At 36.4% G+C, this 25284-nt stretch overlaps 1 protein-coding gene across 6 annotated transcripts in view; it reads left to right on the top strand.

Moving 5' to 3' along the window:
* The window catches only part of LOC116163123 (tropomodulin), a 44322-nt gene that overhangs the window by 14177 nt on the left and 4861 nt on the right, over positions 1-25284 (top strand). For 3 of the 6 annotated variants that reach the window (XR_004143673.1, XM_031476972.1, XM_031476973.1), the window contains exons 2-6: positions 22508-22660; positions 22718-22885; positions 22937-23060; positions 23116-23336; positions 23386-23637. Coding sequence is in view for 2 of the 6 variants with exons in the window: in XM_031476972.1 (XP_031332832.1) it covers positions 22508-22660; positions 22718-22885; positions 22937-23060; positions 23116-23336; positions 23386-23637 (918 nt within the window). In the remaining 4 variants the exon portion in view is untranslated. Of the gene's footprint in view, positions 1-22014; positions 22343-22365; positions 22458-22507; positions 22661-22717; positions 22886-22936; positions 23061-23115; positions 23337-23385; positions 23638-25284 lie in introns of those variants that run through there. The other 3 variants (XR_004143674.1, XR_004143675.1, XR_004143676.1) reach the window with 3 other exon arrangements.

Below are 25284 nucleotides of genomic sequence, written 5' to 3'. Positions count from 1 at the left end.
TAATGGCGCTAGCTTTAATTCAAGTGGCAATTGAGCGCATAACCAAATGTATCAGGTGACCTAGTTACAAGCGACAAAATACGTACGGGGGGGGGGGGCTACGTTCACCCCCCCCCCCCCAATGTTTTTTAGGATTTCTAAAAAACGATAATGGCGCAAGAGTTATTATCGGTGGCGCATATGAGCGCATAATGAGCGCATTCATTTTAAAACAATCCGACCATCAAATCTCTCGGTGGGGGGGCCAAGTTAACGGACCCTCCCACATCATTCTTAGAGACAATACAGGGCTGAGGGCAGACCCTTGAAGCAATCCAAATCCGAGGCCGCAATTCAGAAATTATTTAATCTAGACATTGGTATTTGAGTTTTACGCGAGGTTTTATCAATGTATGTACAATATATTTTACATACACATTCTTTTTTGAACGAAGATAAATTTAATTCAATGATCCACTGAAAGTACGCTGAACTACAATTGAATTTAAGTCACCATATGTCTACAGTGAACGGTTCTTGAATTATTTGAGTTTCTTCTAAATGTAGAATAAAATGCTCGTCGTAATGCAAATAAAATAGACCAATAAATAATGGCGTCTTCCGGAATCTATAGTCAAAAAGCTTATACCTTGGGTGCTCAAAAATTGGAGCCAAAAGTTTAATTTGATCTTCAAGCATGATACGTTTACGTTTTGGCATATTTATTTAGTAACGAATACTTGATAGAGCGAGTTACAGATATAATCTCGGATATAATATAGGTAGGTCACACGTAACATATTCGCAAAAGATGACACATTAATTTAATGTAGGTAGCTTTGTTAACTATCCTATTACTAGATACAAAGATCATATACATATAGAAGAGGAGTAGGTAAGTCAGACAAACCGGTATGATGTGCTCCTACCGGACCGGATGTGATAATATACCATTAAAGGATGCAGTAAGGTAGGTAATTATCTTATTTGGAAGGCAATTAGAAATCGCACTGCATCCAGCTTACCTGTTAGGATTGTAGCAAGTGAAAGTAATTTATGGAATGAACGGTAATTAAAGAAGTTGCACAGATGGTTTAATACAGGAAGTGAGTAACGAGATCTTCGGATCTTCCACTCTTCTGCTTGGGGTTATTTGCGATTGCAGGTATACACGTGAGTCGTGATTCTTTCTTTGCTCTTGTTGTGGTGTGTAAGTTGTGTTGATCGAGATTAAATAACATCTACATCTTTCCCCGATTACAGTGCGTAAGTGTTTTGATTGTACCTTAATAGTACCACAGACAGAGTATTTTAATCTGTGATAGTACCCTTGACCGGTAGCTAGCTGCCCGAACTATTTATCATTGAATTTAAATTCAATGCTATTTATATATGAATGTGTTCACTTTGTGTATCAAAATCAACAAGTTAAAAAAGTATTCGTAAACGATTTACAAAAAGCGCAGTTTCGTTTCACTTGCATTCTTATTGGGCACAAATAAAAAAGTTAGCGTTGTACATGTGCAATCCATTTTGACTTCCTACTTCGATTTCGGTTTATAAGAAGAATACTACCCTAAAATTTCAGAAGGATTGGTTCACAAATAACGAATTTGGGTCTGGGCATGCGCAATACCTACTTGTTAACGATCCTCGAGACCGTTAATAATTTTGTATTGCTGTCTGTCTGTCTGTTCGTCAGTCTGTCTGTCCGCCCGTCCGGCGGTTTGTCCGTGTGCACGATAACTTGGTGTAGAGACGTCACGCCTTTATTGTTCGTATTGGGTCGACACCATGATCTACTCGAGCGAGTAGATCACTCAGCGGTACAATCAACGGGAGCTACCCGGGACCGCGTCATAAGCACATGCACATAATGCACTCTAAACGCCTAGGAATATATCCGGATATCTGCCAGGGGTTTTACCGTAGCCCAACAACAAAGCACGTCCAGCACGATGGCCTGCACAATACACTCACCCCCTACACGTGGGAGACACTCACATTAAAGGGCTATTATATTACGCCAAACTCACTACTACTTCCGATGCTCTACTTAGCATCCCTTACGATCGTGACCCGAGCGCGCACGCAACGATCCCTTGCACCCATATGTGCAGAATCGCGCATAATTGACCAGTCAGCTTGCCGCATTTATCAAATAGGGGTTGCGTTGACATTTTACTTTTTTCGTTATTAAGGACTACCATAAAATATCGTTCTTACACAAAGAACATATCAATGTCCGGTTTTCTGTTAGTAAAATCCGTAAACCTCAGGTAACAATGCAGATTAAAAATTGCGCATGCGCACCCAACTTTTGTATTTGAGCAATCCCAATTTTTTTATCTGTTAAGATATTTAAATGAAATTTTGTACGTAGTCACCTCAAATAAAAGTAAAACTAATGCCGAATCAACAAATTTGTTTTGCGCATGCGCAATTGCAAATTTTTTATTGGTTAAGTTATTTCAATGAAATTTATACGGACCTCGAATAAAAGTAAAACTAATGTCGATTCAAAAATTTGTTTTACAAACTATGCTGATCTGCTGGGACAGAGTCAATCCCTTAAGTTGCGTTGTAAAAATGATGTATGTGTGAAGATCTCGAGGATCGTTCGGTATTTAGCGCAAAACGAATTTTTTGATTCAGCATTACTTTTCCCTTTATTTTGTGACTCGGCACTGGTTTTACTATTATTCAAGGGCTACATCTACATCTAAGGCCTGCATTTAAGTACTTTAACAAATAAAAAGATTGGATTGCGCAAATACAAACGGGAAAAATGTTAGATTTTATCTCTCTGCTTTTTGTCTCCCTCCGCATCGCGTCCACAAATAAGAAAGCACAAAAATGCATTCTATAGTATGCCCATGAGTGATTAGATTCATCTTTAAACGATTTACAAAAAGCGAATCTCGAGTTCCACATTAATGGTCTTTGCCCGAAAAAATAAATTGCTCTAACCAAATTCGTTTTCAACAATAAAATCCGTCCATAAATAAGAAAGTTAGCACTACGTATGCACGGCCTATTCTTTGACCATGTCATTTCAACCTGATTTTATAAGAATCATCTTAACGTATAGAACTTATAAGCACAAAAATGTGATACAACTGAATACCGAACGATCATCGAGATATTCATACATTCATCAATTTTACAACACACCTCCTTAAGGAGTTGATTCGCTCCCCTCAGAGATCAGCATTTTTTAAGAATTAAAAAAAATGTGCTATTGTTTGCGTTTTGTCCGTTCGTCCGTCCGGACCCACTTTTACCGTTTCGAACTACTTCTAGGGGAATGGTCCTAGAGTCCTGTAATTTTTTGCAGTAGGTAGCCTATACCTTGAAGGTGTGCCAGACAGCCATCAAATTTCATTGTCTAAAAATTAATTTGATCTCTCATTGTATTCTAATTAAAGGTCTCAACGGAAGGAACCGTTTTCTACCAACTACTGCCCTTCTTTCTGTCCTCTTATCAAAGTATGGGGGGTGGAACTAGTTTTATCCTTCATGGTACTCTAATGAAAGGTCTCAACGAAAGGAATTCATCTTTACCAACCATAGCCCTCCTCCTCGTCCTCTTATCGTGATCAGGTATATTCCCTTATACCTCGAGGTACGTTTATACAAAATTTCATTTAAATTTCTTAACAAATAAAAACAAGTATAAATTGTGCACAACTATTGTGCAGATAAAGGGCATTTTTTTTAACCGAAATAGCTTTTGTTTTGACATCACCAATGGATATATTAACAATAATAATATTTTATTCCATTAGGTTTTTCCAATAATTTACAAAAAAGAGAAGAAAACAAAACATTTGTATTGTACACCTTTGAGACCTCTCATTAGACCATGGAGGATAAAACTAGTTCCACTCCCCCCATGGGGGGGGGGGCTTCTAGACAGCGAAATTTGATGGCCGTGTGGCACACCTTCAAGGTATAGGCTACCTACTGCAAAACATTCCAGGACTCTAGGACCATTCCCCTAGAAGTAGTTCGAAACGGTAAAAGTGGGTCCGGACGGATTGACGGACGGACGAACGGACAAAACGCAAACGACATTGGATTGCGCAAATACCAAAGCATTTAAAAATTTTTTAATTCGTGCATAGTAGCTTGAGATTTATGGAACATGTATACTAACACATAAAACCCGGACATTTATATGTTCTTTGTAACAAAAATGTTACAAGAACCGCTTGGAGGTTTGGTCAATTTTTGGGATGTAATTTTTTGAACCGTTTGTGTACATAACTGAAAAACAATAGCGACCTTTCTTAGATCCTTCAGACCATGCGTACCAATTTTCAAAGCGATCCGACGTTTCGGCCCAAAGTTATCGTGCACACGGATAGACAGACAGACGGACAGGCAGACAGACAATACAAAATTGTAAGCGATCTCGAGAATTGTTAACAAACGCCAAAAGTGTAAAATTACGGTAGATGGAAAAATTGATTTTTTACTAGGTATAACTTTTTTGGCGCAGTTTTTCAAACTTATTTGTAAAAAGGTAGCATTAAATCTCACCTGACCCGTAGAAGAACGCTTGTAAAAAGACGAGGGGTGTACATGTACCTATCGAGGCCGTGTAGCTAACAACTTTAGGGACGGGGCTACAAGATGTGGGGTCGGCGACATCTGGGCGTGTTATACTTACCTGGAGATTTTTCAGTTTTTTTCTATCTTCTTCTACAGTTTTTCTCCGATTCCTGCGTGGACGAGATCTTACTGATGGTGGAGTCAAAACTTCAAGTCCGAATTGTGGCTGAACGGGACGTCCGCGTCGGAGGTGGGTACCGATACAGGGAATATGGTAACTCCCGACGAGATCTTAGTGATGGTAAAATCAACACTTTATACCTACGCGAATTGCGGGTGAATGGGGCCTCGGAAGTGGACACCGACGAAGGGAATATGGTTGCTCCCGACAAGATTTTATTGATGGTGGAGTCAACACTGGCTAATAAAACAGTGATCTGCCACACAAAAATGCGCTGAAGTCCATTCGATCTCACACGAGGACTTTGATGAATTTTTAATAATCAACGCTGATAAAATTCCTTCCTTGATGCAAGTCGCGACACCATAACGAAGTAAAAAGAGAAAAAAGTAGAACGATAACACTTAAGAACAAAGATCTAGTAGCGACCGGACGGACAAAGTGGCCACGTTAAATTTTTGAAAAATCTTTGAAAGTAACTGATGTCACCAAAAATCTGAAAATGACACATTTGGTTTTCATTTTCCCATGGACGGTGTAGAAGCTACATGCTACTACTTTCTTATTTCTTATGGGCGCTATGTTGGATTTTACGAAACGAGAGAGAAGAGAGAACAAAAAAAGAAAAATAATGACGTGTCAAAGTATAATTATACTTTTCCATAACAGTACAAGAAAAATTTCAAAATCTAATGTTTTATAATTATTCATTTCTCAACAAAACATCCACGGGTAACTAGATTTTGCTGAATCAAAATGGCAATGACGGCGATGCATTCAAATGAATTTCCTTTTGTGCTCTCTATCTAATTCCGTCAAAATCAAATATGGCTTCCATAAGAAATAGGAAAGAAGGAGTATCTTCTACATCTAGTGTGCAGTTATGGAAATTTTGATAACACATTCAGACTCTCCGAAAAAAGTGCCCATAGGAGGTACTAACGGGGATCGTCTATTTCCGGTCGTTTAAGCTAGGGAAAATGAAAACGAAATTTGACATTGTCAGTTTTTCGGCGATATTTCAGCTATGTTCAAAGATTTGTCAAACATTTTAAATGCACGTTTTTAGTCACAAAAAGGGGCAACTTGGCCCTGATTTAACGTACACTGTATCTATCACCGTTACGGGGATCCCAATGGTGAGTCACGAATTTGCACCACTCTGTACATGTACCTAACCTACTGGGGCCGTGTAATTAACAACTTTTAAGCTACATGATGTGGGGTCGGCGACATCTGGGCGCCATCCCCCAGCGCGTTGTACTAACTTAATGATTTTTTAGTTTTTCATCTTCTATATTTTTGGTCCGTTTGTCTTCAAATTGGTGTCGTCGTAAAGATCTCGTAAACGCGCACAACCCCTGCTGAATTTTGTTTTTTTTTCCTAGGGACGAAATTAACCACCTTTTCCAAGGCGCGCGTCTTCGAGGGGTAGTCGACTTTTGACGCCCAAAAGCTTCTTAGAGCTCGAATCGCGGTCTTTTTTTCCCGTGTCGCCAATAGAAGCTCGAACTATGAGAAGCAAGTGCCCCAAAAATTGAGCACTAAACCAATACGGCAAGGTTAAATTTGAAATAGTGAACGGCGCCAATGTAGAAGACCGACAACTGCGGAACGATGCTGGAAGTATTTCAAAAGTTGAATCAAATTCGGTAACTGCTAAATTAAAAGTGAAAAAAGACCTGTATCATGTGGTGCTCTATGACGAAAAATATTACTTAGTAAAAGTTCTTTGTGAAATATGTTACAAAATGACCTCGAAAATGATTCTACGCTTACGAATACAGATTGTAGTCATTAATAGTCCCACTAGTAGTCTTTGATAGTATTACACTGGTAGTGTTTGGCACGTGGTTATGGCAGGTAGTCCCCCTCGTAGTCTTTGGTATCTATGCTGGTAATACCTGGTACTCTGGTAGTCTTTACTAGTTTTATAGCTACATCTTATTACTCCTACATAATAAACGACGTCTTTGCACACCCGCTCATGGAAAATGACCAGCAAGACCGCCCGGACCGGAAAACTATAAAATGTACTTTCCGCTTTTGGCCAAAGACATACCTACGTTAGTCGCCAAAGTATTTATGTCATCTCATTGGCATTGAGTAATGTAATTTCTTATTCCATACCAAATTGGTGACAAATAGGATTTTGACATATTTTGGACAACAACATAATTAACAGGCAAAATCACTTTGGCTTTCAGTTACATACGATGTCTAAAGACGTTATGTTATCAAATTATCAAGATTAAAAAATCACTATATGGAAGCACCGTCTTTTCGCGAAATTAATGCCGACCCTAGTTTTCCAGCTTAAAATAAAAATAAACACGTTTAGTCGTCGAACTGTTCAAAATAAACATTAATAAACAATAAGAGACTATTATTACATTCCAAGCAAGTTTTATAACGTTTATTCATCAGCTGATCAAGGGGACATTCTATTTTAAATTATGAAGATCTGAAAGATGTGGAATTCGGATATTTTGCCAAACTTAATGATTGTGAATACGTTTATTAATTTAACATTTTGCAATGTTGGCATTTATTTATTATATAAGCGGGGACGAAAAACTGCGATAAAGGGACAATTTGTATAAGTTGAGATGCACTGGGGGGTACGTCAGCAACAAGATTTAATAAGTAAGAATAAATTGGTACTTTGATATCCACACGAAAATAGTATAGTTACGCAACTGGTAGTAAAAATGCGACAAGATTTATTTTTCAAACTTCCACAGGTAGATACTAGATTATACTACTCCATATATTATGTTTTATTTCGGCAAAAACAAAATTGTTGATGTGTGTGTGTGTTCTACGGATTTTCAAAATAAAACGATTTGGCCTTTTAAATTTCACACATTACAAACATCATATACTCTCCCCGAATTAATGCGTATTTTCTAAATCTGTTACAAGCTACCTTTGGGCTACGCCATTGTCTCCCAAGTCCCAAAGCGGCCCATATGGTCCCGGAAGAATTAGGTTGAGGCTACCTTAATAATTTGAGGAGAAAGTTAGAAACTAACACCAACACGAATGATTTTTTTTATCACTTTGTAAGTACATAAGAGTTATCTACCTAAGCAAAAACCCCGCTAAAAAATGTCAATTTTACGCGATCTCTCTATAACTAATCGATCAATTTCAAAAAAAGGTTGTAGAAATAATAGAACGCCCTTCTAAATTGTGGGTCATTTGGCCCCTCCTCTCATTTATACACTTGTGTGGGGATTTGCAACTCCTCGCACAGGGTGAAAGTTGTAAGAATTATTTTTGCATAAAAATTGATCCCCTCGGTCCAAAAATCGACAGTTTTTTTTAATTTTGGCAAAACATTTATTTTACCGAATTTTTAGGTACAAATTTTCGTTGGCACATCCTGTACATATTGTGCATGGCGTTACCATAGATAAAGTAGGTAGTAATTGGAGATGTGAGCTCAGCAGTTTAAAAAGATTGTACACACAGGAATCTATATTAGAACAACTTTAGACTGATAATAAAAACAATCATATTTTAAGAGCGTTTTTGAAACGCCAACATATTTCGTTTTTGTTCGTACGAAGATGAAAGTAACATGTGAAGTTTAACTAATTACCAATGTAAACGCACGTAACTACTAACTAGCATTCAGATCTATTTTTAATTACGTTTAATTATTTCCTTTTCCTATTCTTTAAATAAATACCTTAAGCCAATGAACTTATCCATAAAAATTGCTGATACCACCTACAATCAAAATCTGATGTATCCGAAAGCACTTCTACAATTTCAGCGCCCTTTAAAAACGTGTCTTTATTAGTCGACAGTCAATAATCAATATGGGCATCCCATCCACCTTTCTACCTGTTTGAGCATTTTTTTAAAGAATTAAAGTTCATTCTTTATTTTTGCGAATCTATATTAAATGGAATGGAATGTGCATAATATCATTGTTATAGATACACCATAAACAATGATATAATCAGAAAAGCCAATCAATTATCTATAAATCGCGTGCATATGTCTTACCTAGTACGAGTAGTACCGCAAGCAGAAAGATTTTCCTTGTCATTAGTTCTTAGCTGTTGAAACTCGGGACAATAAATTTTGACTGTGAACTTTTTCATAAAGAGGGTACGAGTGTACAGGAAAAATGGGGTCGACATTTCAAATGCTTTACCTAAAAATATAAGTGTTGTCAGCTCACTTTACCTTTGCGTTTTGTTAGCAGAAGAAACTACATTATTTAATTGTAGGAGTAAAATTTCCAAAATTCCGACCACGAAAGGGCGCACCCCTACTTGGGAGTGATTTCGACGAAATTTGGTATCTGGGGGTTTTTGAACATGAAAATGACGAATCTGAAATTAGTTTTTGAAAATTCGAAAAAAAGTGTCACTGCAATTCTTGGCCGGACAACGAAAATGGAGAGAATTCCACGAAATTTGTTGTGTACGTACTTGATGAGTTAAGGAACAAAATTGTCGAACAGGATACCAAATTTCGTGGAAATCAGAATTTTTTTTCGCACCCCCAAGCAGGGGTGCGCCCTTTTGGAATTTTTTTTTCAAAATCGGATAGGGCGTACCCGAAAACCTATTCGAAGACGTGCTACCCATCTTTGTAACTCTTATGGTTGCTAAGAAAAAAATGAATGAAGAAATCCAAATTTCACCACTTCTTTGGGGGTGGCTCCCAAACGAAACACGTTGGAACCTCGGTTTATTTGGAAAAAATGCTTGTCTTGATCCCCTCTATCACCCGATTTTTTTTACATGCGGTCATGTAACACCCTGTATAGGCAACACAATGTGCAATTTAGATGCTAAATATCATTTTCAGGTGTATTTCTCATTATTTTATAAAAAATTCGGCAATAAACCCAATCACCATGACCAGGAAGACAAAAAGCAGATTCAAACGTTATTCAAGTCGAAATCAATATCAGTTTATGACAACTGCCATTAATTTGTTTGTAAAGTGTATTTCGCGGAGGGCAAAGTATTTATAATAAACAACGTTTACAGCGGAAATAGTTACTCTAGTACGCGATATTTGCTTTCCGTACATTTTAATGGGCGTCTTACAAAACCTATTTCAATTCTTTAGGAAATTTCCACTGAACATTATTTTGGTATAATTGGATTTATTGTCGAATTTTTGATAAAATAAACTAATTCGTATATCATTAGAAAAAAATCTTCTTTCGATTGGATGCAACAATTTGCAAAACGTTTTTCCCATGTGAATGGCCTATGTTCGGTTTCGAAATATTCACCCGGTATAAAAAGATATAGGTACACTTAAAAGAAAGTGTGCACTGTGTGGCCTTTAATCAGGCGGAAAATTTTAAGTACTACCATAATATTATAACACAATAGTAAAACAACGCGTTTGAATTTTGGTTAGTTCATATTTGTGATTGCTAGATGTGTCACGAGTCGGTATATTTGTAAAGTGGTGTGCGCCCATGATACAACATTCGGTGCTACCAATTGTAATTGAATCTTCCCTTCAGTAGATGTCGTTGAACCCAGTACAGTTAGCCATATGAAATTTGTTTAACTTCAACAGGGTAATATGTATATTACACTGGCTTACTGTAATACCACGCCAGGTGCATGCTACAGTTATCATTTAACATTTATTTTTATAGATTAGAATATCAACTCCATTTAATTCTTCCTTTCCACTCATTTAATATCCTGTTTTAATACGTTTACGTTCCATTAAAGGTCATTATAGCAATAAAATATATAGGGAGTTCTTTATTATTAAACGAGCTCCTACGCGAATTCATGATTTCTGTCCGTCTGTCAGTCCGTCGGTGTACCTATACATGATAACTCCCGAACGATTTCGAATTTTCCAATTATGTTTTCAGTAATAAGTAGGTAGACAGTGGTCAAGCGGCTATAAGTGATTAAATTTTGGTCAATACTCGTTAACCGGAAGAGACCTTGTCGCTCGTTGTCTATATTGGTTTAGTTATTTCCTTTTCTTCATCATAAAATTATATTGGGTTGCGATTAATACATTCAACGGGTAATCATAAATAAAAGGTGGCTTTATCTATGATCTATGACGAATAATAAATTATAGCACAGTATAATACATATTATGATTATAGAGATGTGCGGTTAATTGATAAAATGAGTGCTGCTACCAATGACAATTTTGTTAAAACCCAATGAACCAAATGGACATGAAGCTGTTTCGGGTCAGACAGATTCGGTCCCGGCGCTCATTTCGGTTGTGCTGAAACGAGCACTAACGAACTATTTTTTGTCCTAAAACGCAGCGTGAAAATTGCATGTCTCTTCGAGAACTGATTACTTCACGAAATTAACAGTTATGGTCAGTAAATTATTTTCCAAATTGAGCGTTTGCTTTAATGCGAACCTATTTGATTGATATTGACTTTACCAAAGTCAATGTTATTGATAATGAATTTTTTTTACAATCGCCTTGACACCAAATAAATAAAATAAACAACACCAAAAGTTTTAAATTTTTAGTTATTTGTACAACTAGAGAAACTAATTTTAACATTGGAAATGTTTATGGTTTCGTATAGGTATGTGGTATTTGGGTACAAAGTTACGAGTTTCGTTCACGCAGAAAAAACAACGGTGTCGCATCACCGATTGTACGGTACTCGACCGTGATCGGTACGTGAAGGAATAGCCGCGGATACTGTCGATACGTTTTGTTAATTCCAATCTAAAATTTTCGCACATATCCTTTGATGATGGTAATTAGACCAAGGATCCATCTGGCATCTTGAAATGGGGTTTGAAGTGAATCAATTAAAAATCAATGTCTCCCCATAATGAATGAAACGAGCATAGGTATTACGAATTACGATTACGTTATGATGCTTATTATTCAGAAGGGTGACGAGTGATGGGTGATTGGATTAAATTTGAATAAGAGTCATTTGTGTTTTACGAGGTGTTTTACATATGACGTTATAAGGTTGTCATTTCTAATTTCTCCGATGGTTGCATGGATTGCGAAATCTGTGAATTTTTTGTACTGTGGACCAAATGAACGTATTTTGTCATGAAATTAACGTAGTAATGGCCGTTTACACCGACAAATTTAAGCGGAGTAGTTTAAGCATAGCTTAAAATCCATAGCAACGATTATTATTGCGACAATCGTTGTCATGAATTTTAAGCTACGCTCCACTAAAATTTGTCGGTGCAAATTTCCATAAGGCCCGGTTATACAACGTCAGTTTAAACTTCGGTTTAGTTTAATTGACAGATTTCGGAAACACCTATGTATCAAATTTCACTTAAATGCTTCCATAGATAAAAAAGTTGGCACTGCGCATGCGCAAAACCAAATTTTGAAACTGGCGTTTGATTTTCCTTTATTCCAAGTGCCTATGTATCAAATTTCATTCAAATACTTTTATAAATAAAAAAGTTTGCAATTCGGTTTATAAATGGTCGAGATGCAAAAAGGGCACTGTGAATTTTGAATCGATTCGACTCAACTTTTGGCATTGCGTATTATATGGCTAAAGCTATGTCCATATTGAATTTCATGCAATTCAGTTCATAACTAACGGAAATGTAATAAAAGCGATCGGACATTTCTAAACAAAGTTATCGTTCACACGGACAGATAGAGGGACATACAAAGGAACAGACGGACAGACTAACAGACAGACAACAGACAGCAATACAAAATTATAAACGATCTCTAGGATCGTTAATAAACGGTAAAAGTGTAAAATTAAGGAACATGTAAAAAACGGTTTTAGGGTTTTTTGCAATAACTTTTGTAGCAATAAACTCAGAAAAAATTCCTTCCTTGGTGCAAAGACAAAGTGGCCACAATAGCGCATTTCTTTTTTATTTTTGTGGAAATGCGCTAAAAAAGTAAATCGAGTAACTTCAGCGCATTTTTCCGGCATTGATCAGTACTTTCCAAAAGGCCATAGCTATGTGCGCTATGTTTTTCTTTACTAGAGGTATCTGTGGTTAATATTTCAAAGAAATATCTTCATTAATAAGAAAGTTGACACTGCGTAGAGTGCGTATAAACTGCGCATGCGCACATCTAATGTTTACAATATGAAATATGTTTGCTTTTACAGAAGCACCTGTGATAAAAATTTTAAAAAAATATTTCGATAAATAAGACAGTTGATATTGCACATGCGCACATTAATCTGATGTTTACAATATGCGATACGTTTGGTTTCACTAAAGGATATTTGGTTAAAATTTCAAAGAAATATCTCCATAAATAAGTTAAGTAATAAGTTCATTGCGCAATCCACGCATGTGCATTGCGCACATCTGATTTTTCCTATATGCGATATGTTTGCCTTTACTAGAAGTGTCTATGGTTAAAATTTCAACAAAATAATATATTAATAAAAAAGAAAGTTGATACTGCGCAGCTTGCGCATGCGCACATTACTCGTCAAGATTTTTCTTGATTGAGGTGACAGAGCTATAAGCTACCGAATGGAAAAAGAACGAACTTAATATCTTGAAAACTGTGGGAATGGAGGCCTCGGTCGGACAAACGGACAGACAGAGAAAGTGGCTGCAATAGCGCACCCACCTTCCTTGGAAAATGCGCTAAAAATATAAGCGGATTATACAAAAAGGAACAGGAACGTTATACAATTTTCTTGATTCGGCATTAGTTTTATTTCTATTCGAGGTGCTTACATACAAACGGACAGACAGACAGATAGGAATACAAAATTATAAACGGGCTCGAGGATCGTTAATAAATAATAACAAAGGATCAACGAACTCGTTAACGATAAATAAAATAGGTAAAGTATGGATACGTGCGCATGCAAGATGTAAGTTTAAAAATGTAGTTAATGTAATTACGATGCTAAAGTAAATCGATTACAAATTGTAATCAGTAATTAAATACAAATTTTGTAAAGTAGGTACCTAATCAATTACTGTAAATACTTTTATGATAAAGTAATTTGTGATTAGTATTCGAATACTTTTTTGAGTAATCATTCCAGCTCTGCTTGTAAGTATAGTGCTTGATTATGACGATATGAAATAGGAATACGATATGGGAAGAATATTTAAACTCGATTACCGAACATGTTTTGTATTTTCCCGCTTCGATAACTGATGCCGATCGTTTCGTGACAATAATAAATGTAGTTTCTAAGACGAGCATATTGAGCTACTCTCAACTAGGTGGCAGCATATTCCGGTACATCTTTTTACAATCATCAAGAATTGGCGCGAACCGGTTGGCTTACTATTTGTATTATACTATGGTACTACATTTTGTTGTTAATAATACAAACGTAGTCTTTCCCGTATATTCAAATGACAATAGATGGGTAAAACAACACACTGTATGAATTCCAACGTCAAAAACATCGAATTAATGATTCTATATTGGCTAAAAACGCTGCGTCTCCCATATAAGTATAACTCTATCTAAAACCAGCCTACGGCTGGGAGGGTAGGCAACGCGCATACGAAGCCAGATTTGGAGAGCGCTGTAGGTCGGAGTGCCGCCACCATCGATTCCGCTTTGCTCTGCCGCTTAATAAACTGTTTATATTACCAAATTGTAATTCCTTGTCGATTATCTGTATGGCATGCGGCACGGCGCGGCGATGCCGTTGGCCCGAAGCTGCTAACACCTGCTGATCTCGAATGCCGTCGATTTGTCTATACGCTTGACTAGTCACGATGCTAAATCTAAGACGTGATCTCAAGAATGTGATTTTCTTGAGATGATGATAATGAATTCCTACGACACCATTTCTTAACTATGCAGAGGGCTACTTGATTCCACGAGGTCCCTTGACGACTACCATAGAGTAAACCTTATTTACTCTATGCTACTACTTATTGTTTCTTGAAATATCATTCGATTCTCAAACCACCTGCTTATGCAAACGTATATCTATCGATGATTCTTTCATTTTTGCCTTTCGCGTATTTCTTTAATTCGCACAAATTCAAGTGGCAATGTTCCACCTTTTAAAACCGCCAAATTATTATCTATCTTAATAATTATCTGCCAACGACACTTGACAGCTTTCGTCACTCCGCGATATACGCAACGATCACTCTTTTTCAAAAATACGGAATTGTCTGTCCCCTTAGTACATGGACTGCTATTAACCCTATGCTTTCAATACAAAATGGGTGGCCACGGGTAGAGGGCACCGCAGTCGTGGGTATGTGAATCTCAGGGTAAACTAAAGTCGTGTAAACACCACTCGGATCGCGTAATAAGTAGGTAGCTTTTATGGTAACCGCGTAGTACGGGAAGCTTTAAATACTCTTGATCTCTTCTTGATACTCTTCTATACGTCCACAAATAAGGATAGGTTTGCTTGTTTGGCATATCTACGCGATTAAATAATTGACGTTTGTTAATTTATAGGTTGACAGACTCAAATCGTGTCTAATCGGACAACTTCGGACAGACTCGTTTACCCTGAAACTCAAATACCCGGGCGATGTCCTTGACCATATTTTAGTTATAATTAGCAGTCCATGTACTATATGGTCTAAGCTGTACCAAATTATTACCAAACTAACCAAAGTTCATTATATACAGAACGGAATAAAATATAGTATACAATGTGTAACAAAATTTGAAAACAAAAACGTTACACTCTGATAACATATCAGTGTTTATTTACACAGGGGCGGACTGGGTACTTACGGGCCAGGTGGAATTGCATAGGTTACGGGCCATTAAAGTGTATTACTGTAATGAAGATGGTGGGGGGGCTCTGCGGTGCACAACAAAAACATTTTTTGCATCATTTTAAAGTATTCCCTTCTTGAAAATCAATTAGAATATAGTTTTTTTAAAATTGCAGTTGCAGCTGATAATTAAAACAAATACATAGGTAATCCAAACGAGGCGCGTCGCCTATAATTGTGTTTCAGCACTTTCAAAATACGACAAAAAATGATAAATTCATTGTAAAACACTTAAAGAAAAACAGAATTTTGTAATGAACAACCTAACATCAACCCCAATGAGAGAAACGTGTTAATAATTTATTAATAGTGCAAGAAACTAAATACAGCACATACTTATAAATTTCCAACGGGCCATTATGACCTACAGGCCAGGTGGCAATTGCCACCCGCCCCCCGGGCCAGTCCGCCCCTGTATTTACAATTCTTCTTTGAAACTGGCGTTGATTTTGGTTGGTTGGAAAGGTTGGTACGTATGCATGCGTTCATGTCATCGAGACGATTTCATCCTAGATTTCATCGATTTGGTTCAAATTTTGACTTGTTATTATTAAATAATTTTCCTATCCGAGGCATGTGTCTCCAATTATGGATCTGACTTTGATTCCTAACTCAGGAACCTGGGTACTGATGTATGTACTACACCCTTAGCGATTTAGTCGTTAGTAATGTATTGCACTATATGTACTGTATTCATTTTAAGAAGGTAGCGGTAGAAAGCATAGGGAAGCTTTGACCTTCACTGTGATTGGTTAAAACACGAGTCAGTAGTATTACAATGAAACATAAAACGACTGGTGAATTTTGTAAGTTGGTAGTTTATGTTACCAACTAAACTGCCGAAGTGTCATTAGTTGTTATTGTGAAAGATTTATTTCTGTTCGCAGTGCTGAATATTTCTACTTTACAATAATTTGGCGCCGTTTTATATTTTGCCTGTGTGTGTTTATCTTCAAACACAGCGCCATCTACTACCTTCTTATAATGAATGCAGTATAGAGTAGCGCTATATTCATCAAAATATCGAAATTATTTGCCCAGATCGATAAGTATTCATCACTTTCGTTGGGGAATTGGTGCAATATTGATTGACTCGATGGACGGGAGCTAAATTTGATAGTCTTCCACTTTTGGTGAACTTTTTCGATGAATGTTAAACTTGAAAGACGATATCTCGAGAACAGAGTTTCGGGAGGGGATACTCGCATAGAGCAAGTAGAAGGTCTGAATGAAACATAGTTTTCGTTAGGATCAACTGCAATTCTGAATATCTTGAGAACGAAGTAATGAAAAAGAGTATAGGTATTCACAAAGAGACACTGATAAATCTCGATGATACGCATCCGCCGCCGTGGTGTTGGTCTACGTTTGGAGATCAACGCTGTACGTAAGAAAAGTGCCATATAATCGTTTGGAAAGGCTTCTTTTTAGGTCTCGTGTTATGTGAATGAATCTTATTTTAACTTAACATATTTGGCAAATATATAATAGGGCCAAGTTAAAATTCCTTGGTTATAAACGCTGCGGGCTAATCTCAGAGCTCTCGGACAGGACACATACACCTAATTGAAATTCGGTTAGGTTCCCCATAAGATACATTTTGCGTATGTTTGATATTTCGTTGTTTAGAGAAATTTTTCGAAAGAAATTTCCCTTATGTGGCGGTTTTGTCCGTCTGTCTGTTCCTCCGTCTGCCCGTCTATCCGTTTGTCTCTTCATCGTCTAACTCGAGAATGGAAAGAGACAGGGATGTCAAAACTTCCCCAATCGATTTCTACGAGTTCAAGGAGAAGTGCTATTGAATATTAGCCGGATTACAAATCGTGTTTCCGAATGCGAGTTTTTAAAAATCCCCTTACTGGAAATCTCATGCGATTCTTCGTATCTTGTTATGCATCTTTTCTAAAATTGCAATAAGCCTGTCAAAGAACTTGCACTTTGCGAAATAAAAGAAATGTTTGACATTTTCTGGCGTTCTCGACAGTTCTTAGAAACCTCTTTGCATCTACGTTGGAATCTTGGAATCCAAAAAGCCCATTTCCAAAAAGGAACAGTTATTAGAAAAGTTAAAGAAAAGTTATTGAACTCCTGAATATTGTGGTGATCTTCTGTTTTTACAACCGTATACAGATCAGTAAACATTTTAAAATAGTTTACCACTTGAAAAATCTAAACCGATGTACAGAGACGACATAAAACCAAATTCTCTTACTAGAAAATGTACCTATAAATAGCAAGCTTAAGATTAGATTTCGTTATTGTTGTTGGCTATTTTGTTGTATCTACCTCTGATGAATGTGTGAACAACTGAACTTGACGTGTTTCCAAAATAACATGGAAACGACCATTATCTTCAGAATCGTGCCATGCTTTATATTGGTTTTTAATGTTTTATATCGAGCCGCCGTTCCGAGATCTATTTTTAAAATGGTTGTATACTCGCGTTGGTTTCCTTGAAACTTAAACTGGGGTTGTTGCCATCACTTACCTGTAGATTTTTTTGGATTTATTACTTGCTATTTTAAAAACATACACTTCGAAATGAATGAATGTGTAGGTCACGGGCGTCACCATTTCTTCTCAGAAGGCCACTGCCCGCTTCTTTGCTCTATAAATACTCTGTTTCGAGCGAATCTCCAAGTATAGCGCGTTGGGATGATGCCAGGTCAGTGAGTTTCCAATCCCCGGACCCCCACATCGACGAGGAAATTCTCAAAACACACTAGCTCTTCCTTATTATGACCTTGAGAATGATTAATTTCTTTTACTTCCTCTTTCCTTTCTACGTTATTTCATTCTCTTACTAAATCTCGCATTGAATGTGAATCCATTCTTGACATTCTAAATCTAGGAGCGAGCTAAAATAAAACTGCAATGATTGACGTATAGACATGATGTGATTATCGATGTTGTGAGTGAAAGCGAAAGCCATTATTATCCTGCTATAAGCGCGCCACGGAAACTTTGAGCTTGAGCAGACACTACCAAAACAAACAAATCTTGATTAAAATATTGCAATTTGTATATACATTCATAGTTTCTAATAACATTTATCTAACCTAGAAGTAATTTCAAATAATAAATATCTGTAGGTCTTCGGTTATATCGTTAAACAAACTTTCAAGTCCGTCTGCTCGTAGACCCCGTGCTATAAATTTGCCCAATTAGCCACTGGGCTATAGCCCAGGAAGCTAGTTTCAGGGGGGCGGCAACATGTGATGAATTATATTTTTTTCATTGCAATTTGGATCTGCGCTTGTGGATAAAACATTTTTAATTTTTTTTTAGTCAAGAATGTGTCATAATATTTTTTAAACTATAATATAGATCAATAAGCAGTAAAATAGTTATTTATATAACAAGAGCGCGAAGTTCAATTTTGCGCATTGAGACTGAAGGTATTTTGACGAGGCGAAGCCGAGTTAAAATATCAGTCAAATGCGCGAAATAACTTCGCGCTAGCGTTATATACAATATTTTTTCTACAACTGAACCGATTGTTAATTAAATTTGCTGTTTAAGTTCAACTTTGTCACGTGCGCGAAATACTTTTTTTCACTGTTGACGATTTCGCGCACGTTGTCAAGGGCAACCTTACTTATTAATTAACCGTTTAAAAATCTAGTACTTCGCGCTTCGAAATTCATCAGAAAATGACAGGTTTTTTTGACAGTTGTAGAAATAGTTATTTGTTTCATTAGTACAAAAAATGTCAGTTTTCGGGACGAGGAAGATAGTTGCTGGACGACGCGTTAGCGGAGTCCAGCAACCTTCCGAGTCCCGAAAACGCATTTTTTTGTACGAATAAAACATAAAATTTTTTCTCCAACCCCCTTTACTTCAAATTATATTCGAATTTAGATTCAGTCACAGTTTCACTACTAGTATAAGAACTTCTGCTTTCTTGTCCTCAAGTGTCATGCCACTCTAGTTTTTAGGTTAACTTATAACCTATTCGTTCTTACTTCTCACCTCTCGCGACTTTGTAGGGAGCAAATCTTGAGGTAGCATGTTCTGCCGTTTCTGTAATCTCTGGCGGAGTGCAATCCATGTCGCTATCAGTTTCAGTCATTTTATTGTATACACAATTAATATTGTTATATTTTGTATTGAAATAAAAAACTTACCGTACAATTTTTTAATTAAAATTAATTGCAATTAACTTTTTCAAATTTTGAATTCAAAATGACAGATAATAGTGCAAGGGGTCTGAAATAGATGGCGTTACGCGCGACGGCGGGTTGTATAGGTACGTATTAAAATTACGTTCATCGAATATGTAAATTACGTTACACATGGTTTAAATAAAAATAGCGAGCGTAAATCATTTTCAATACATGTACATACGTATAGGTAACAGCATTATTTGCATTGAATATGCAAAAATATTTGATTTGTATGTATAGAAATATCTTACAACCTGCAATGTAAAACGATGTCAATGTGACATATCTCCGTGATTGTAATTTTTTAATTGGCCAACTTTCAAGGTCAATTTCTTTTTGGTACTAGGACCAAAAGTATCTACTTTTTGTACAGTTGCCATGGTGAAAGCGATTAATCCGCAAAACGTCAATTTTACGTACCGAACACTGTCACAAAATAGCGTCTTATTCAGGTGGTTGGAGAAAAAAATATTTTATTAGGTTAATCGAGTACAAAAAGTTGCATTATAACATAATGTTTTTTCAGTCGTCGAGATTTTCGTCTGTGTTACTTTCTTTCCACGACGTGATGTGATAGTAGAACTCCAACGTTTCACCTGTAATATACTGCATGACTTTTTTTAATATCAACAATTTTCTTGTGGTTTATAGGAAGCGGTTCTGTGTACGCATATTCACTTGGCATAACAGGACTGGCTCTGTTCTCTTTTAGGAGTTTAAGCGTATAGGAATGAATGCCATCTATATAGTCGTAGGTTGTTACATATCCCGGAGTGGAACTATCAAACACAAACTGTCTATATTTTGAAATAGTAAAGGGTTCACGAGGAACACCGGATTTCTTAATGGTGGAAGCATTTTTTTTATAACTAGCCGGCCACCAGTTTTTGAAGTCAAGAATATCTTTGTAGGTAACTTCTTTAGTACTAAATGGATTACTCTTCCTGCAGGACACCATCATTGCCTGATACTCCTCTGGAAGATAAATTCGATCACTTCTTATCAGTCTTTTCAAAACTCCAAAATCCCTGTTACACGGCAAGAACGAATGCCCACGTATTGGAAAATAATGAAATATCTTTTTAAAACGCTTAGTTGCTTGTAACGCTAGGAGAAATCGCACCACTGTATTATTCCTGTTTTGATATACCGTTTTTGACAGTAGGTAAATAGCTTTTTTTGCAACTAAATTAACGTAAATTATCGTTAATTTACAGGAATTATGAATAAAATCCTCATAAAGTTTATTCCAGGTTTTACATCTCAAATCATTTGCTTTGGCCAATGGCCGGTAAAACTAACGTTCTTATTGGAGTTTTCAACAGGCCCAACGCAAATGCATCAACTATAAAACAGGCAGGGAGAAGAGTCAGTGAACAAAAAGAAATTGTTCGCGAATCAGGAAGCAAGATAATTCGATTTTATTTCGAATTGCTTTTATTGCGGTAAAAATGCAGAAAAAATAAATAATAAAGATGTTTTAAGTAAAACAGTTGAGCATAAGATAACAAAAGAGAATATTTAAGCAAACATTAAAGAAGCAAGAAGACAGATTTCGAAAAATCTTTATTAACGTCCAACATGTGATTTATCATGTCAAAAACCGTGTATATCTTAATACTGTTTTTCCAGTTTTTGGGGATTTTCTCGAATTTTTGCTATAGGAATAATATTTTTTTAATTACTGTTTATTAATATATGTCTTCCCGAAAATTTTGCTACCCCGCGCACCTCTGTACGATGAAAAAAGAATAGATTTTTCATCCCCTTGAAAAAGAGGTGGTTTTTTAAAAAATCGTGAGATCTTTGATACGGTTCGACTTAACGGGCCCAAAAAATTATCTTCTTTTTTTATCATAAAACAAGCTATGTTTCCTCCAAATTTCAAACCCCTACAACATTTTTTCACAAAAATAAGAATAAAAACGAAAAAACCAGTTTTTCCGGTTTTTTCTAGGAAAATTGGAGGTTATGTGAAAATAGTGCAGATACAAAAGTTGCTGTCAATTGTGTCTACTACTCATTTGAACTACTCAATAGATTGATGTGTTTTTTTTTAAATCGAACATAGGGAAATTACATTGCATACAAACTCCTATGTTCGTATTTAAAAAAAAACTCACTGTATGTATAATCTATGTCCTAATGAAGCAAGGAATGACGATACGTTAGTTGCCTAAAGCTGGATTCACATGAATACGAAATCCGACGATATGGTCATCCGAAATGCTTATGATTGGTCAATAGTTTGAAATGTCAAGCACATTTCAAATTATTGACCAATCATAAGCATTTCGGATGATCGTATCGTCGGATTTTGTATTCATGTGAATCCAGCTTAAGCAGCAGATAACACGGCTCAAGGTTGATGACGGCATAGATAGGCATAGAGTAAAATCATGAGTAAAATTGTATTTCCTCTATGATGACGGTCAATGGATGACTATTAACCACGTTACGCTACTAACTCAAGTGCTAGATCCTCGTATTATTGAAGGTTGGAAATTACGAGAATTGTAATAAATGATAAACGAGTAGGAATAAAAATTTGTTGGAGTAGGAGACGAGATAAATAATAATAAAAAATTGTGATGTCATCAATCAATACAAACGGCAAACGCAAACCAGGTGCAGGTGTAAAGTATCGATCTTGAGTGAATCACCACATAAACCAGACAACTCCTCTACCGCAAACTGTTGCCTAAATTCACTACATTAATTTAGGTCAGGTCAGTATTAATTGGAAGCAGAGTTAATGGGTGTGACTATCAATTCCATGTATTTACACAGAGATTCTCTAATTTTATAAAAGTTTCCCAAGGATTATGTAATAATGTTTAATTAGTATAATTGCACCTCAATTGAAGCTAATTCATTTTCATTTTTATTTGCAGACATCCTCAAATACCACCAAAACCACTATGACGACACCTGCAAAACTCTACGGAAAAGATCTTAGTGCCTATGAGGAAATTGATGTTGAAGACTTATTAGCAAAGTTATCTGCCGAAGAAATTAATATTCTTGCAAAAGAAGTTGACCCTGATGTGAGTATTCAATGTAGGTTATGTACGTACCAGTCTTCAAATATTTGTAATTTACAGGATAGTTTTTTACCTCCTTCACAAAGATGTAGCTATGATTGTGATAGGGAATCTACCGGACCATTAAATCGAAAGCAACTCATTGAACATATAAATAAACAAGCAATTGAAACGCCCGATGTACCAGATGTTAAACCGTACGTTGCGGGGGTAGTTCGAGGGAAAAAAGTAATTGTGTCTGAATGTCACCTTTAAAAATAGTGTATGTTTGTATTGTAGTGGATTCCTCCAGATCCGCCGAAAAAAGAACAAGATGCGGATGAACAAATTACAATTGACCTCGGTGATGAGTACGAAAGTGCTCTCCAAGACGCTTCTCAAGAAGAAATTATTGATCTCGCTGGTAAGTGAAGAAAAGTGATGATTGGAACTTTTTGCCAGACTTCAATAATTTGTAGCTATTTTGGGATTCCATTCTATGATGAATCAAGATCAGTATCATGCATCTCTTTTAAACAAAGGACAGCCTGTAGGTGTCGGGTGGGATGGCATTACGAAAGCGTCCAAACAAAAAATATACCCCCAGGATCCTCCTAACGATACAGATCCTGAGGGTACATTAAAACAAGTAAAAGAAGATAGTCCTAAGTTAATAGATTTAAATTGGAATAACATAAAGGTATTTTGGATTGAATGGTATTACGTTTGAAAACAGCTTATCATTTTAGAATATTTCTGAAGAGAAATTTGACAGTCTATTTGATGCGTTGGCGAACAACTCTCATTTAGAAATTTTATCTTTAACAAATGTTGGCCTCACCGATAGACAAGCGTTCAAATTGGCAGATGCTTTAGAAAAAAATAATACGCTAAAAGTTGTAAATGTAGAAACTAATTTTATTTCGCCATCTGGAATTGTGAGACTGGTTAAATCACTTTTGAAGACGAAATCAGTTGAAGAATTCCGAGCTACTAATCAGGTAAGAGCATTTTTGTGCCAATTGTGGCTGTTTTGGCGTTGTTTTTAATATTAATGCGCCACAGTGCAGATTTACAGAGAGGGTGCAACAGGTACAGAAAAAGTATAAAAAATTTACTGTAGGATTGCAGTTTAGCAACTTTCTGCTTTATATCATTATAAGAGGTCAAACTTTTCGTTTTGACCCTGTATCTCAGAAAGAAACGTAGCTAAAATAATTCCGTTTTCACGAAAAGAGTGGTACATATTAAGTTTTAGAGTTGGTCCATATATTTTTTACAACAGTAAATCGCCTATTTTTGGCCATTGCATGCTTATCATTTCAATAGTAAGCTATCTAACGGCAAAGGTGTCTCTTTCAATGTAATGGTGTCGCCCTGTTCTCAACATATACTTTGAACATTCTTCTTACATGTCGAACTTTCATTCTAATTATAACTATGGTACAATCTTGATACTCTGGCAGTTCGTCAGTCTGGCACTAGATGTGCACACAAAAATTCTCGATATTACAATGTTCACCCGCCATTCAGTTCCATATTTATTCATCCAGTGACCAGTACATCGCTTGCCTTTGCCTTGCGCTAATTATACATTATATGTACAGTCATTGACAAAAACCGAATAGGTAAAAACTGCAGCATATACAACCAACATTTGAATATATTGTGCAACTTTGAAATGCGAACAACACATTAAGGTTTCTCCTCCTTGAAGAAACAAACAGAGCCCGATGTGATAGGCATATTGGTTGCTTATGCTGCAGAGTTTGCGTATTAAGTAATCATTACTTTTGTCAATGCATACATACATTCATAGTAAAATTAGCCTCTTTTTCTATTACTCTCAATAATTCGGTCTCTTCGATAGTCTGCATGGTATCATACAGTGCGATCAATAATGAGTTGCTGCGCCGCTTCAATAAATTATGACGTTAGTAATCATTTGCCGCAACAGGCGTGGTGCACCAATACTAAAACATAACCTTAAACTTCAAACCAAAGTAAACTTTTGACGTTTAACCATATTTAATCGAAATCAATGATTTAAGCACGTTGTGAGTTTCCAAATTATGTGAAGCTACTCAAATAGCAAATTACTACAAAAATTGAAACGATTTTATTGCTTTTACAACTCGTTAATATTGAAGTAATTGCGTAAATTACATGCACACTATAACAACTGTTCCAAGTGCTCGCCACCATTATTAAGACAGGGATCCACTCTTTTCTTCATGTTTTCGAAGACGAAATGTAACTACAGTTGCGTAATGTTTCAAACGGCAGCTTTTATACCTGCTCTTAATTCGGCAATGGTGTGTAAACGGTTCCGAATACGTTGCAATCTCGTAAATTTGCATTAAACCAATTGCATACAATAATTTAGACGGCTTTGTAAATCTGGATGACGAGTTCTTGTACCACGGTTACTTTAAAAGATAAAAGTACAATTTTCTCCAGACAGTAGTGTGACACATTCCGTATGAGATACCCGTTTGTCGTAGCGGCTTTTTCAGAATTTGCTCAAAAGGTTTCTCGAAACTCCTGTATTCACAAACGTATCGAGTACTGCCAAACTCAATTTTCGTCTTTAGTCCCATTACGGAAACAAGACTGCAAATGCATCTTATTCTCTTCTAAAGGCATGT

This window comes from Photinus pyralis, unplaced genomic scaffold, assembly GCF_008802855.1.
Source record: "Photinus pyralis isolate 1611_PpyrPB1 unplaced genomic scaffold, Ppyr1.3 Ppyr1.4_LG2, whole genome shotgun sequence".
NCBI classification, from domain to species: Eukaryota; Metazoa; Arthropoda; class Insecta; order Coleoptera; family Lampyridae; genus Photinus; species Photinus pyralis.
The sequence above is the reverse complement of the archived record's forward strand: the minus strand, read 5'-3'. Positions and strand labels throughout refer to the sequence as shown.